Consider the following 16,582-nt stretch of genomic DNA (forward strand, 5'->3'; position numbering starts at 1 on the left):
CCTTGTCGAAGATCAGGTGACCGTAGGTGGATGGATTTACATCTGGGTTCTCAATTCTGTTCCATTGGTCAATGTATCTGTCATTGTACCAGTACCAGCCTGTTTTGACTAATGTAGCTGTATAGTAGGTTTTGAAGTCAGATAGTGTGAGTTGGAGAACATTTTTTTGGTGAAAATATACATAGCCAAAGTTACACCATTTCAAAAGTTTCTACATGTACAATTCAGTGACATCAATTACGTTCTTCCAGTTGTGCTGCTATTCTCACTATCCTTTTTCAAATTATTCCATCACCATTATCTTCAACTCACTGCCCCCTAGGCTTCCCATCAAACCTTTAGAGTTGCTGTTGTCAATTTGATCTCACATAGATAATTCTTTTTTTTTTTGTATCTTAGATGAAAGTTTGCAGAACAAATAGTTTCTCATTAAACAGTAAGTACACATATTGCCCTATGACAATGGTTAACAACTCCACGATATGTCAACACTGTTCCTTCTCAACCTTGAGTTCCCTATCACCAGCTTTCTGGTCCCCTCCTGCCTTCTAGTCCTTGTCCCTGGACTGCTATGCCTCATTAGTCCCATTTTGTTTTATAAGGCTGTCCAATCCCTGGCTCAATGGTGAACTTTGGGAGTGACGTCACCACTGAGCTAAAAGGGTGTCCGGGGGCCATACTCTTGGGTTTCTCCAGTCTCTGTCAGGCCAGTAAATCTGGTCTTTTTTTTGTGAGTTAGAATTTTGTTCTACATCCTTTTCCAGCTCTGTCCAGGACCCTCTATTGTGATCCTGGTCAGAGCAGTCAGTGGTGGTAGCCAGGCACCATCTACCTGTACTGGACTCAGTCTGGTAGAGGCCATGGTAGCTGTGGTCCATTAGTCCTTTGGACTAATCTTTTCCTTGTATCTTGTTGTCTTCATTCTCCCTTGCTCCCAAAAGTTTGAGACCGGTGGAATATCTTAGATGGCTGCTTACAGGCTTTTAAGACCCCAGACTATAATGTGTAATTCTTGTAAGACATTATAGAAATAATCCTTGCTTGTAGTCTAATTGTGATGGTTAAGATTGTGTGTCAACTTGGCTGGGCCATGATTCTCAGTGTTTATATGTGATCACTCCCATGATGGGATCTGCTGTGAGTAATCAATCAGTTGAAAGGGAGTTTTCTTGGGCTTGTGGCCTGCATTCAAATATAAACAGATGTTCTGGCTGTTTGCTTGTTTTGGATCCTGTAGCTGCCTCCTGTTCGTCTGACCTTTGGTTCTTGAGACTTGAGCTGTCAGCTTATCTGCCAGTCTTGGGATTCGACAATCTGTGAGCAGGAGCCCTGCTCTCCAACCTACTGATCTTGGGTTCACCAGCCCCTGCAGCTATGTGAATCGGGAGCAGCCTCTATCCTGATCCGTGGACTTGGGAAGTTCCAGCCTTTACAATCGCGTGAGCTGTTTCCTTGATATAAATCACTGTCTCTATATATTTATATGCTTTACTGGTTTTGCTTCTCCAGAGAACCCAGCCTAAGACACTACTGTTTTCATTAAAGAGTAAATAGGGGGAAAAAAACCAAGAAACAAAAAACCCACCTTTCAGTACCCTGAATAAGACATGAAGAGTTTTGATTGGATGATACCACTGAACTTACCTTGAAGATAGTTTTGATTGGGTGTTACCTCAGGTCCCAAATGTTTGTGAGGGGAGGATAATGGAGGGAGTCAGAACCCCTCTGCCTCAGCGGCAGTTGCATGGTGATCTTTATAGAGCTGGATTAAAAACTCTGTGCCCCCCTGAGACCAAGTTAGTTCTGTCAGCCCAGGCATTTTTGACTGCTCATCTGTAAAGAATCACATTTTTGCCAGAGCCTAGAAGTAGTACAAGTGACATCTGAATACTACATCTGGAATTATATTTGCTAGAAAATTTAAAAAGGAAAAATAAAACCCCTTTCATTGGTTTTAGTTTCCTTGGCTGAAATCATCATTTCATGAGGTGAAAAGAATCCAATTAAGGTTATACTCCTTAATTTTGGCAGGGTCCTAAAACCGAGGGCTTAAAACCACTAGTCTAAGAAAAATTGTGATAGCCTCAAAGGTACTTAACTCTCCTTATAGCTTTTTGGGCCTGGCCCTTGGTTTGCCATCCTCAAGTTGTCCGGGGTCTTAAGCCTACCCCTTTTCCTCTCCTCCTACCCCAATCTACTCTCAGCTGCCTGTCTCTGCATTATGAATCCGTAAACTTAATCACATTATGATTCAGGGACTGATGAAACTCAGTGTGCTATCAGTGGCAGGGGCTCTGTATTATAAAGTACTATGTTTTATGTCTAAATTGAGGCCCTTTTTCTGGGACAAACGCTAAACCAGATGGGATGCCAAGATAATAGGAATAAACCAGGACACTCCTGGGCAAACCTGGAGAATGGTTAATCTAATTATAACTCAGGAATCTATATCTCGAATGGTGGCATTTTGGTATCAGTGACAGGAAAGTTGCTTTAAGAAGCAGAGGATTTGCCAGTAACTCTTAATTTATTTTACAGCATTTAATTTCTACCTCTCCTAACAGTAAGGGAGTACCTGAAAGGTACAGATGGTTAATGCACTTGGCTGGTAGCTGAAAGTTTGGAGGTTTGAGTCCACCTAGAGATACTTCAGAAGAAAGCCCTGGTGATCTATTTCCAAAAAATCAGCCATTGAAAACCTATGGAGCACAGTTCTACTGTAACATACATGGGGTTGCCGTAAGTCAAAATTGACTTGATGGCAACTGTGTTTTCTTTCCCCGCCCCCCAAAATGTAAGACTGACCCTCATTAGCAGGACCTCTTCCTATCTTCTCACACTGTCACATCTACTCTGGTGTTAGAGAGGCATCCACTGTCATGCTGGTCTAGAGCCCAGCATTTTGACTGGGGGTAAGAGTGTCAGTACAGACCTTGCTATTGTAAAATGCTGCATGCGTAGTAGGTCTCAGCTAACATTTGTTTAGTTAATGGGAATGAGTAAAAATAATTGCTCATTTTAGAACCCCAGGGCCCCAATAGAAGAATAATTATCTTACTTTTGACAAAGAAAATAACAGTAGATATATAGAGCGTACCAGTGGTAGACCTTCGGAGAAAGAGTTATTTCGGCTGGAATTTCCAAGAGGCAGTGTCAGCACAAGGACGTTTTTCATAAAGTCAGGGGCTGTGGCAGTTTCCTCAAAGTACTCGTTACTGTAAAATAAAATAAAAGGTGACAGTTTCCCATGAAAATTAGGGCCTTCCAAAAATAGAGGTGCATCTTATATAATTCATACAAATATAACATCAGCCTTGAAAATTGTTTAAAATTTTTTTTTAGTTCTGTAACCCAAAAAACTTTCTACTTTCCCAGGATAGGTTATCTTTTATACTTGCTAAGTTGAATAAGAGAACTTAGGTAACTATGGTTAACATAGGCAAATGGAAAGGAAGACCAGAATACATATACTTCTTTGAGGATGCTTTTTAGGGCTCTGGATGTGGGAGCTAGTGCTTGCTTTCCAAGCTTTGTAACACTTGGTTCCAATCTGCAAACTTTCTTTTCATAAATGCTCAAAATTATTTAGAGATATTGGGATATAAGGGAAAGAATTTTTATCAATTAAACTTAACTTTTCAAACGGTGAAACATAGGCACAAAAAGATTAAACATTTTCTCTAAGACAGCAATCTTCTTGACTATAGGACATTGGCTTATTGACCTTTGTATCCTCAACTTCTAGACCTTGGTTGGCACATTGAGGACTCTCAATAATGTCTGAGATTGCTCTGCAAGTAATATGGGTTCTAAGCTTTCTAATCATTTGAATGCTTTAATATGAAAATAACCTAACATCTTTAACTACTATAATTAGGGTGACCGTCATTTAATGTTCGAATCACTAGGTGAACACTTGTACTATGTGCTAAAGACTGTGTTGGGTATTTTGCTCATATTATTGCATCTAATCTTAAAAACACTCCCTTAAAATGAATATTTTTATTCTCATTTTACAGATGAGGAGGTTTTTTTACTTAAACATTTTTTTTATTGTGCTTTACATGAAGGCTTACAGAGCAAATTAGCTTCTCATTAAACAACACACACATTGTTTTGAGGTTGCCAATACTACGACGTGTCAACACTCTCTCCTTCTTGACCTTGGGTTACCCACTACCAGCTTTCCTGTCCTCTGCTGCCTTCTCTACCTTGCCCCTGGGCTGGTGTGCCACTTTAGTCTCATTTTGTTTTATGGGCCTGTCTAATCTTTGGCTGAAGGGTGAACCTCAGGGGTGACTTCATTACTGAGTTAAAAGGGCGTCTGGGGGCCATACTCTCAGAGTTTATCCAGTCTATGTCAAACCAGTAAGTTTGGTCTTTTTTTGTGAGTTAGAATTTTGTTCTACATTTTTCTCCCTCTATATCTGGGACCCTCTGTTGTGATCCCTGTCACAGCAGTCAGTGGTGATAGCCAGGCACTATCTAGCTGTACTGGACTGAATCTGGTAGAGGCTGTGGTAGTTGTGGTCCATTAGTCCTTTGGACTAATCTTCCCGTTGTGTCTTTGTTTTTCTTCATTTTTTCTTGCTCCAGACAGGTTGAGACCAAAGGAATATCTTAGATGGCCACTCACAAGCTTTTAAGACCCCAGATGCTACTCACCAAAGTAGAATGTAGAACATTTTCTTTATAAACTATGTTATGTCATTTGAGCCAATTGTCATCCAAGACCATGGTCCCCAGCCCTCAGTACAGATGAGAAGATTTAATCTCTAGCAGCCAAGTAATAGCCCAAGGTTTCAAATGAACCAGAAGTATCAGAATTAGAATTTGAACGCAGGTGCATCTAGTTTTGAATCTCATGATCACAAAACATTGCCAGACGGAGGGGAGAAACCCAAGACGGCAACTTAGACTGATGCACCGTAATGTCTCCCTACATCAAAGACTCAAGAAACCAAGTGAGACAGATACAGATGACAACCTTGGAACCCTGAACATCAGACAGAAGGATGAAGAATTAGACCAAGCTCCAAGTGTAAGAAGAGACAGAAGGAAAACAGCAGATGCAGAGATATACAGATCCTTGGTGCCCTGCTAGCTGGCCCGGCACAGCATGGTCATCTTAAGACAAAGTGGGCAGCGTTCCCAGGTGAAGAGCACAGGAAGGCAACTACACAGAATTCACTACAGGAGAAAGAGATACTATGTAAACAAACCTGGAATGAAATAAGGTGAGTGGGACATAAGCTGGAGCTAAAAAGGGAAAGTATAGGAAGACTGGGCAAAAACTCCAGTGATCCTGCTGACCACAAAGAGGAGAGGGAGCCAGGAACTGAGGAAGGGACTACTCACCAGTGGCAGTGCCCAATCATTTGGCCAGGAAACACTCACTGAATAGTAAAATCACAGAGTAGCAACTAGAAGTTCCCCACCCAGCCAGTCTCCATGTGGCTCCCCCATGTTTAAATGGGCCAGACCCCAATCACCTGGGGCAGCCAGGCAGGAGCTCCTCCTGCACCCACGCCCAGCAACTGGCGGGAGTGACCCTGCCCCTGCACCTGCTGCCCGCAGACCAGGCAGGAGTGCTCCCACTGCCTGTGACTGGCAGGAGCATCCCAGAGACTGACAGAACGACGAGAGCACCCTGCAGCTCAGTGACCAGTGGGAGTACTGAGTCCCCTGTAGCCTGGAGACCAGTGGGAGTGTGCCTGCAGCACGGCAACTGGTGGAAGTGCCCCCTTGCCCACACTCTGAGATTGATGGGATCACACCTGGGTCCATTGCCTGGCGACAGGCACAATTCCCCCATGCTTGCACAGTAACAAGAAACACATTCAGCACCATTGCCCAGCAGCCAACAGGTGTGCCCTATGACCTAGCCCAGCAACTAGCAGATGTACTCTTGTGTACCCGTCCAATGACCACCCAGCATGGCCCAGCAGGCATACCCCATTATCAGTGACCTCCAGATGCATCCCAACAGGCTCCAACAGTGCCCCTGACCAATGACAAGCAGGCACTCCCTGTGCCAACACCCAAGGACTGTCCAGCTGAAGCAACACTCATCCTACACCCAGCCAGCTCTCAAATGCACTAACTGATAGCATGAGCCTAGAAGAATCCCATGGTCCCACAAAGGCTGTGGAGGGACCCTGTCATGGATTAAATTGTGTCTCCCCAAAATATCTGTCAACTTGGCTGGGTCATGATTCCCAGTATTGTATAATTGTGTACCATTTTGTAATCTGATGTGATTTCCTTATGTGTAGTACATTCAATCACTATGATCTAATAAGGTGGATTAGCGACAGTTACACTGATGAGGTATACAAGACTGGATAGTGTCTTAAGCCAATCTCTTCTGAGATATAAAATAGAGAAGTGAGCAGAGACACACGGGAACCTCACACTACCAAGAAAGCAGTGCTGGAAGCAGAGAGCATCCTTTGGATCTGAGGTTCCTATGCAGAGAAGCTCCCAGACCAAGAGAAGATTGAGGACATGAACCTTCCTGCAGAGCCAAAAGAGAAAGCATTCCCCTGGAGCTGATGTCCTAAATTTGGACTTGTAGCCTACTGGACCATGAGGAAACAAACTTCTCTTTGTTAAAGCCATCCACTTGTGGTATTTCTGTTATAGCAGCACTAGATGACTAAGACAGACCCCGACCACCCAACACCTGTTACCTAATATCAGAGAAAGAACCTGCTCTTCCACCTGCACTAAATCTGGTAAGGGAAGACACACGAGCCTAACCACAGAGGACTTGCACATGAGTGAGACCCACCATACCCACTAAGGAGAGGAAATCATGCCCAGCCAACAGACACCACTAAAGTCACACATAGACCAGAACCACAAAACAACACAATTAAATAATACAAAGGAAGAAAGACATTCTAAAGAGAAGGAGAAAAAACAAAGCTCTGGATAAATTAAAACAAATAGAAAAAAAGCACAAAACAAGCATACATATGGATACTTAATAAAGAAATATATAAATAAACTAACACTTTAATGCTTCAGAGACAGCAGACAATAACAAACCATATGAACAAACAGGATAAGATGCCTCAAACAAGTGAGCAAAATAAAGGGCCAGAAAACCTTCCTGAGGAAGAAATGGTAATTGAACTACCTGAAAAGGAATTCAGAAGACTTATATACAGGATCCTTAAAGAAATCAAGGAAAACACAGACAAACCCTAGGATTCAGGAAAACAATACAAGAACAAAATGACAAAATAAGTAGACAATTAGAAATCATACAAAAACGTCAACTAGTAATCTAAACGATCAGCAATATAGTATCAGAAATAGATAATTCAATGGACATAGAAGCAGAACTGAAGCAATGAAAGAAAGAATCAGCAAAATGGAGAACAAATCCCTTGCTACTAACCTGTTTGAGGAAAAATCAGAAAACAGAGTGATGAAAAATGAAGAAAGCCTAAGAGTTATATGGGACACTACCAAGAGGGTGAATTTACATGTAATTGGAATTCCAGAACAGAAGAGGGGAAAAAAAAAAAAAACACAGAGAGAATATTTGAAGATTTATTGACAGAAAACTTCCTTAATATGACAAAAGACGAGGTTTCCATCCAAGAAGCTCAACAGACCCCAAACAAGATAGACCCCCAAAAGAAAGTCATCAAGACAAATCATAATCAAACTTTCCAAAATGAAAAAAAAAAAAAGAATTCTGAGAGCAGCTTGTGAAAAATGAAACATTACCTACAAAGGGGCAACAATAAGACTAAGCACTGATTACTCGGCAGAAACCATGCAGGCAATAAGGCAGCGGGATGACACTTATGTGGTTGTTGTTGTTAGGTGCCACTGAGTCAGTACCGACTCATAGCAACCCTATGTACAACAGAATGAAACACTGCGCAGTCCTGCACCATACTCATAATTGTTGTTATGCTTGAGCCCATTGTTGCAGCCACTGTGTCAATACTTTTTGTTGAGGGTCTTCCTCTTTTTTTGCTGACTCTCGAATTTACTAAGCATGATGTCCTTCTCCAAAGACTGATCTGTCCCGAGAACATGTCCAAAGTATGTGAGATGTAGTCTTACCATCCTTGCTTCTAAGGAGCATTCTGGTTATACTTCTTCCAAGACAAATCTGTTCATTGTTTTGGCAGTCCATAGTATATTCGATATTTTTTGCCAACAATTCAAGGCATCAATTTTTCTTCAGTCTTCCTTATTCATCGTCCAGCTTTCATATGCATATGAGGTGATTGAAAACACCATGGCTTGGGTTAGGTGCACCTTAGTCTTCAAGGTGACATCTTTAACTTTTCAACCCTTTAAAGAGGTCTTTTGCAGCAGATTTGCCCATTGCAATGCGTCTTTTTATTTCTTGACTGCTGCTTCCATGGGTGTTGATTGTGGATCCAAATAAAATGAAATCCTTGACAAGTTCAATCTTTTCTCCGTTTATCATGATATTACTTATTAGTCCAGTTGTGAGGATTTTTATTTTCTTTATGTTGAGGTGTAATTCATACTGAAGGTTATGGTCTTTGATCTTCATCAGTAAGTGTTTCAAATCCTCTTCACTTGCAGCAAGCAGGGTTGTGTCATCTGCATAACGAGGTTGTTAATGAGTCTTCCTCCAATCCTGATGCCCTTTCTTCTTCATATAGTCCATCTTCTTGGATTATTTGCTCAGCATACAGATTGAATAGGTATGGTGAAAGGATACAACCCTGACACACACCTTTCTTGACTTTAAACCACACTGTATCCCCTTGTTCTGTTCAAATGACTCCCTCTTGGTCTAAGTGCAGGTTCCTCATGAGCACAATTAAGTGTTTTGGAATTCCCATTCTTCACAATGTTATCCATAGTTTGTTATGATCTGCACAGTCGAATCCCTTCGCATAGTCAATAAAACACAGGTAAACATCTTTCTGGTATTCTCTGCTTTCAGCCAGGATCTATCTGACATCAGCAATGATATCCCTCATTCCTTGTCTTCTTCTGAATCTGGCTTGAATTTCTGGCAGTTCCCTGTCAATATACTGCTGCAGCTTCTTTTGAATGATCTTCAGCAAAATTTTACTTGTGTGTGATAATAATGATATCGCTTGATAATTTCCTTGTTCGGTTGGATCACCTTTCTTGGGAATAGGCATAAATATGGATCTCTTCCATTCAGTTGACCAGGTAGCTGTCTTCCAAATTTCTTGGCATAGTCGAGTGAGCACTTCCAGTGCAACATTTGTTTGTTGAAACGTCTCAATTGGTATTCCATCAATTCCTGGAGCCTTTTTTTGCCAATGCCTTCAGTGCAGCTTGGACCTCTTCCTTCAGTATCATTGGTTCCTGATCATATGCTACCTTCTGAAATTGTTGAGTATCGACCAATTCTTTTTGGTATAATAACTCTGTGAATTCTTTCCATCTTCTTTCTATGCTTCCCGTGTCATTTACTACTTTCCCTGTAGAATCCTTCAATATTGCAACTCGAGGCTTGAATTTTTTCTTAAGTGCTTTCAGCTTGAAAACTGCTGAACGTGTTCTTCCGTTTTTGGTTTTCTATCTCCAGGTCTTTGCACACATCATTATAATACTTTACTTTGTCTTCTCGAGCTGCCCTTTGAAATCTTCTGTTCAGCTCTTTTACTTCATCATGTCTTCCTTTTGCTTTAGCTACTCGAAGTTCAAGAGCAACTTTCAGAGTCTCTTCTGACATCCATTTTGGTCTTTTCTTTCTTTCCTGTCTCTTTAATGACCTCTTGCTTTCTTCATGTATGATGCCCTTGATGCCAGTCCACAACTCATCTGGTCATCGGCAATTGGTGTTCAGTGCGTCAAATCTATTCTTGAGATGGCCTCTAAATTCAGGTGGGATATACTCAAAGTCATACTTTGGCTCTCATGGACTTGTTTTAATTTTCTTCAGCTTCAACTTGAACTCGCATATGAGCAATTGATGGTCTGTTCCACAGTCGACCCCTGGCCTTGTTCTGACTGATGATACTGAGCTTTTCCATTGTCTCTTTCCACAGATGCAGTCTATTTGGTTCTTGTGTATTCCATCTGGGGAGGTCCATGTGTATAGTCACCGTTTATGTTGGTGAAAAAGGGTATTTGCAATGAAGAAGTCGTGGTCTTGCAAAATTCTATCATGTGATCTCCAGCATCATTTCTAGCACCAAGGCCATATTTTCCAACTACCGATCCTTCTTTGTTTCTAACTTTTGCATTCCAATCACCAGTAATTATCAATGCATCCTGATTGCATGTCCGATCAACTTCAGACTGCAGAAGTTGGTAAAAATCTTCAGTTTCCTCATATTTGACCTTAGTAGTTGGTGCGTAAATTTGAATAATAGTCGTATTAACTGGTCTTGCTTGTAGGCCTATGGATATTATCCTATCACTGACGGCGTTGTACTTCAGGATATAAATATATATAAAACACACATAAAAAATATATGTTTCATATATATATATAAGTTATATAAAACCCTGAAATAAAAGAATTGCCAACCAAGAATCATATATCCAGCAAAATTGTCTTTCAAATATAATGAAAGTAGGATATTCCCAGATAAACAAAAATGAAGGGAATTTGTAAAAACTAGGCCAACCTTACAAAAAATATTACAGGGAGTCCTTTGGACAGAGAATCAATGACATTAGAAAACAACTTGAGATTAAGACACATGACAGCATCACCCAATCACCAACCCAGACAAAAAATTCTCAAATGTAAAATAAAGCTGCAAAACTGAAAGCAGGGAATCAGAGATATGAATTGGTAAACAATGACAACTTCAAAAAAAAAGTGGTGGGGGGGGGGATAAATTGCATAGTTATAGAATTTCCATATGGAGAGGAAGTCAAAGTGATATCAAGATACAACAGACTGTTTTAAACTTAGGAAGAGAAAGGTAAATTCCAGAGTAACCACAAAGAAAATTAATAAATCTACTCTCCAAAATAAAGAAGAAAATTAAAAGACTCAGCAAACATAAAATCATCAATGAAGGAAATGAAAAAGAAAATCCATAAACAAAAAGAACATGCCACAGAAAATTAAGTAGAACACAGAAACCATTAACACCACAATAAAAAGCACAATCACCACATAATGGCAGCAGTAAATTCATGCTTATGGATAATCACACTGAATGTAAATGGTTTAAATACACCAGTCAATAGACAGAGAGTGGCAGAATGGATAAAAAAAAATGACCCATCAATATGTTGCCTACAAGAGACACATCTTAGACACAAAGATATAAATAGGTTAAAAATCAAAGTGTCTTTGTATCTAGTGCTTCTATAATAGAAATACCACAAGTGGATGGCTTTAACAAAGAGAAGTTTATTCTCTCAAAGTCTAGTAGGCTACAAGTCCAAATTCAGGGCGTCAGCTCCAGGGGAAGGCTTTCTGTCTCTGTCGGCTCTGGAGGAAGGTCCTTGTCATCAATCTTTCCCAGTCTAGGAGCTTCTCTGTGCAGAAACCTCAGGTCCAAAGGGTGCACTCTGCTGCCAGCACTGCTTTCTTGGTGGTATGAGGTGCCCAACCCTCTGCTTGCTTCCCTTTCCTTTTATCTCTTGAGAGATAAAAGGTGGTGCAGGCCACACCCCAGAGAAACTCCTTTTATATTGGATCAGGAATGTGACCTGACTAAGGGTGTTACTTCCCACCCTAATCCTCTTTAACATAATCTAATTTTGCCTCATTAACCACAGGCAGAGGTTAAGATTTACAGCACATAGGAAAATGACATCACTCACAAAATGGAAGACTACCACACAATACTGGGACTCATAGCCTAACCAAGTTGACACATATTTTTGGGGGACACAATTCAATCCATGACACAAAGGAAGGAAAAAATATATATATCATGCAAGCATTAACCAAAAGAGAGCAGCAGTGCAATAATAATCTCTGATAAAATAGACTGTAAGTCAAAATCCATTATTAGAGACAAGGAAGGACATTATAGAATGATTAAAGAGAACATAACCATAATAAATATTTATGCACCCAATGACAGAGCTCCAAAATATATAAAACAAACTCTAACAGAATTAAAAAGAGATATAGACAGTTCTACAATAACAGTAGAAGACTTTAACACATCATTTTCGATGATGATGCACAGAACAACTAAAAAGAAATTCAATAATGATACTATCTTAGAAATCCCACAAGTGGATGGCTTCGACAAACAGAAGTTTATTCTTTCACAATCTAGTAGGCTAGAAGTCCAAATTCAGGGCTTCACCTCCAGGGAAAGTCTTTCTCTCTCTGTCTGCTCTGTAAGAAGATCCTTGTCATCAATCTTCCTCTGGTCGAGGAGATTCTCAGCACAGGGACCCTAGGTCCAAAGGACACACTATTCTTCTGGCTCTTGTTTCTTGGTGGTATGAGGTCCCCCTGTGTCTCTGCTCACTTCCCTCTTTTATATCTCAAAAGAGACTGGCTCAAGACCCAATCCAATCTTGTAGATTGAGTCCTGCCTCGTTAACACAACTGCTGCCTATCCCACCTCACTAATATCATAGATGAAGGATTTACGACACATAGGAAAATCACATCAGACGACAAAATGGTGGACAATCACACGATACTGGGAATCATGGCCTAGCCAAATTGATACACATTTTTTGTGGGACACAATTGTATCCATACAGATACAGAAGACCTAAATAATAGAATCAACGAACTCATCCTCATATACATAACATACCACTCAACAGCAGTGCATTACACATTCTTCTCCAATTTACATGGATCATTCTCCAGAATAGACCATAAATAAACCACAAAGCAAGCCTCAATAAATTAAGAAACATCAAAATAATACAAAGCATCTTCTCTAATCATAATGCTATAAAACTAGAAATCAAAAACAGAAAGAACAAGGAAAATATTAAATACATGGAAATTGAATAATACCTTACTTAAAAACTATTGGATAGTAGAAGAAATTTAAAATGAAATTTAAAAATTCTTAGACTCAAATGAGAATGAAAACACAACATATCAAAACCTTTGGGATGCAGCAAAAGCAGTGCTCAGAGGAGAACTTACAGCAATAAATGCACACATCAAAAAAGAAGGGCTAAAAAAAAGATGGAAACAACCTAGATGCATTAACAGATGAATGGATAAACTATGGTACGTACACACAATAGAGTACTGTTGTTGCTAGGTGCCATTGAGTCAGTTCCAACTCATAGCCACCCTATGTACTACAGAACGAAACACTGCCAGGTCCTGCACTATGCTCACAATCATTATGCTTGAGCCCATTGTTGCAGCCACTGTGTCAATCCATCTCACTGAGGGTCTTCTTTTTTGCTCACCCTCTACTTTACCAAGCATGATGTCTTTCTCCAGGGACTGATCTCTCTGATAACATGTCCAAAGTTTATAAGACGTAGTCTCGCCATCGTTGTTTCTAAGGAGCATTCTGGCTGTACTTCCAAGAATGAAAGAATGGAGTACTATGCAATGATAAAGAACAATGATGAATCTGCGAACCATCTCACAACATGGATGAATCTGGAGGGAATTCTGCTGAGTGAAATAAGTCAATCATAAAAGGACAAATATTGTATGAGACCACTACTATAAAAACTCATGAAAAGGTTTACACACAACAAGAAAGAATCTTTGATGGTTACAGGGGATAGGAGGGGTGGGGTTAGAAAAACACTAAATAGACAATAGGTAAGTGGTAACTTTAGTGAAGGGTAAGACAGTACACAGTACTGGGGAAGCCAGCACAACTTGTCCATGGCAAGGTCATGGAAGCTCCATAGACACATCCAATCTCACCAAGAGGCTGAATTACTGGGCTGAGGGCTGTGGGTACCATGGTCTTGGGGAACATCTAACTCAACTGGCTCACATAGTTTATAAAGAAAATGTTCTATATTCTACTTTGGTGAGTAGCGTTCAATGTCTTAAAAGCCTGTGAGCGGCCATCTAAGATATTCCACTGGTCTCACCCCATTGGGAGCGAGGGAGAATGAAGAAAACAAAAGACACAAGGGAAAGATTATTCTGAAGGATTAATGGACCACAGCTACCACAACCTCCACCAGACTGAGTCCAGTACAACTAGATGGTGCCCAGCTACTACCACCAACTACTCTGAGAGGGATCACCATAGAGGGTCCTGGACAGAGCTGGAGAAAAATGTAGAACAAAATTCTAACTCACAAAAAAAGACCAGATTTACTGGCCTGATGGAGACAGGAGAAACCCAGAGAGTATGGCCCCCAGATACTCTTTTAGCTCAGTAATGAAGTCATTCCTGAGGTTCACCCTTCAGTCAAAGATTATACAGGCCCATAAAACAAAACTAGACTAAAGGGGCACACCAGCCCAGGGGCAAGGACTAGAATACAGGAGGAGACAGGAAGGCTGGTAATAGGGAACCCAAAGTCAAGAAAGGGAGAGTGTTGATATGTCGTGGGGTTGTTATCCAATGTCACAAAACAATATGTGTACTAATTGTTTAATTGGAAGCTAGTTTGTTCTGTAAACCTTCATCTAAAGTACAATAAAAAGAAAAGAAAAAAAGTGGGCCATCCCAATAATACTCAACACAACCATCACAGCCTGCTGGAATTTAAAATCAGAAATATTATAGCAGAGTAAACTCACATACACATGACATCAATCACAATCCCCAAATCTCACAATCCCACTCATTCACACTTCCATTTATCCACTTACAAAAAAACAAGGGCTAAAATCAATATCTTATTCTTACAACTTGAACAAATAGAAAAGGACCCACAAAAGATGTCCACAGTCACCAGAAAAAGGAAATAATAAAGATCAGAGCAGAAATAAATGAAATAGAAAACAGAAAAACAATAGAAAGAATCAAGAAGATTAGAAGTTGGTTCTAGGAAAGGATCAATAAAATCGACAAACTATTGGCCAAACTGACAAAGGAAAAAAATGAGAAGAGGCAAATAACTAAAATAAGAAATAAGATGGGTGACATTACTACAGAACCAGCTGAGATAATAACAATCGTAACAGAATATTATGAATAATTGTACTAAAATTTGAAAACCTAGAAGAAATGAACATTTTTCTAGAAACACACTACCTACCTAAACTAACACAAATAGAGGTAGAAAATTTGAACGGACCCATAACAAAAGCAGAAACTGAAACTGTCTTTAAAAACAACAACAACAACAAAAAAAACGCTCAACAAAAAAACCCCAGCCCAGATGGCTTCACTGGAGAATTCTACCAAACATGCAGAGAAGAGTTGACACCAATCCTACTCAATCTATACCAGAACATAGAAAAGGAAGGAATACTCCCTAATTCATTCTATGAAGCCAGCATAACCCTGATACCAAAGCCAGGCAAAGACACCATGAAAATAGAAAATTAGAGACCAATATCCCTCATGAATATAGATGCAAAAATTCTCAACAAAATTGTAGCCAATAGAATTCAACAGCCTATCAGTAGTAATAATACTAATACATCATGACCAAGTGGGATCCGTACCAGGGATGCAAGGATGATTCTACATTAGACAATCAATCAACGTAATTCACCACATAAATAAAAGAAAGGAAAAGAATCACATGATCATCTTAATCAATACACAAAAGGCATTTGATAAAATCCAACGCCCTTTCCTGATAAAAACTCTCAGCAAATAGGAAGAGAAATTCCTCAACATAATTAAAGGCATATATGCAAAAACAACAGCCAACATTACTCTCAACAGAGAAAGATTGAGAGCACTCCCCTTCAGAACAGGAATGAGACAAGGATGCCTTTTATCACAACTCTTATTCAATATTGTACTGGAAGTTCTAGCTAAAGTGATAATGCAAGAAAGAGAAATAAAAGGTATCCAAATTGAAAAGGAAGAAGTAAAACTAACTGTGATGGTTAAGACTGTGTGTCAACATGGCTGGGCCATAATTCTCAGTGTTTATGTGTGATCACTCCCATGATCATATCTGCTATAAGAGCCAATCAACTGAAAGGGAGTTTCCTTGGGCATGTGGCCTGCCTCTGAATATAAGCAGACTTTCTGGCTTTTTGCTCGTTCTGGATCCTGCGGCTGCCTCCTGTTCACCTGACCTCTGATTCTTGGGACTTGAGCTATCAGCTTATCTGCCGATCTTGGAATTCATTGATCTTCACAGCCTGTGAGCGAGCCCTGCTCTCCAACCTGCCAATCTTAGGTTTTCCAGCACCTGCAGCTATGTGAATCAGGAGAATCCTTGAGGTCTTATCTGCAAATCTTGGGATTTGTTGATATTCATAGCCTGTGAGCAAGAGCCCTGCTTTCCGACCTGCCGATCTTGGGTTTGCCAGCCTCTGTGGCTACATAAACCAGGAGAAACCTCTATCCTAATCCACGGACTTGGGTAATTCCAGCCTCTACAATTGTGTAAGCTGTTTCTTTGATATAAATCTCTCTATATATATATTTATATGCTTTACTGGTTTTGCTTCTCTAGAGAACCCAGCCTAAGACACTATCTGTCATGGTTTGAATTATGTCCCCCAAAAATTGTGTATATCAGTTTGGCTGGG

General features: G+C 40.2%; 1 protein-coding gene across 1 annotated transcript in view; it reads right to left on the bottom strand.

The window, feature by feature from the left end:
• Positions 1 to 16,582, bottom strand: part of GUCY2C (guanylate cyclase 2C) — a 102,605-nt gene that overhangs the window by 53,117 nt on the left and 32,906 nt on the right. Inside the window, exon 7 of the mRNA XM_004387335.2 lies at positions 3,098 to 3,215. Coding sequence (XP_004387392.1) covers positions 3,098 to 3,215 — 118 coding nt within the window. The remainder of the gene's footprint in view (positions 1 to 3,097; positions 3,216 to 16,582) is intronic.

The sequence above is a fragment of the Trichechus manatus genome, unplaced genomic scaffold, assembly GCF_000243295.1.
Source record: "Trichechus manatus latirostris isolate Lorelei unplaced genomic scaffold, TriManLat1.0 scaffold00184, whole genome shotgun sequence".
Taxonomy (NCBI): Eukaryota; Metazoa; Chordata; class Mammalia; order Sirenia; family Trichechidae; genus Trichechus; species Trichechus manatus.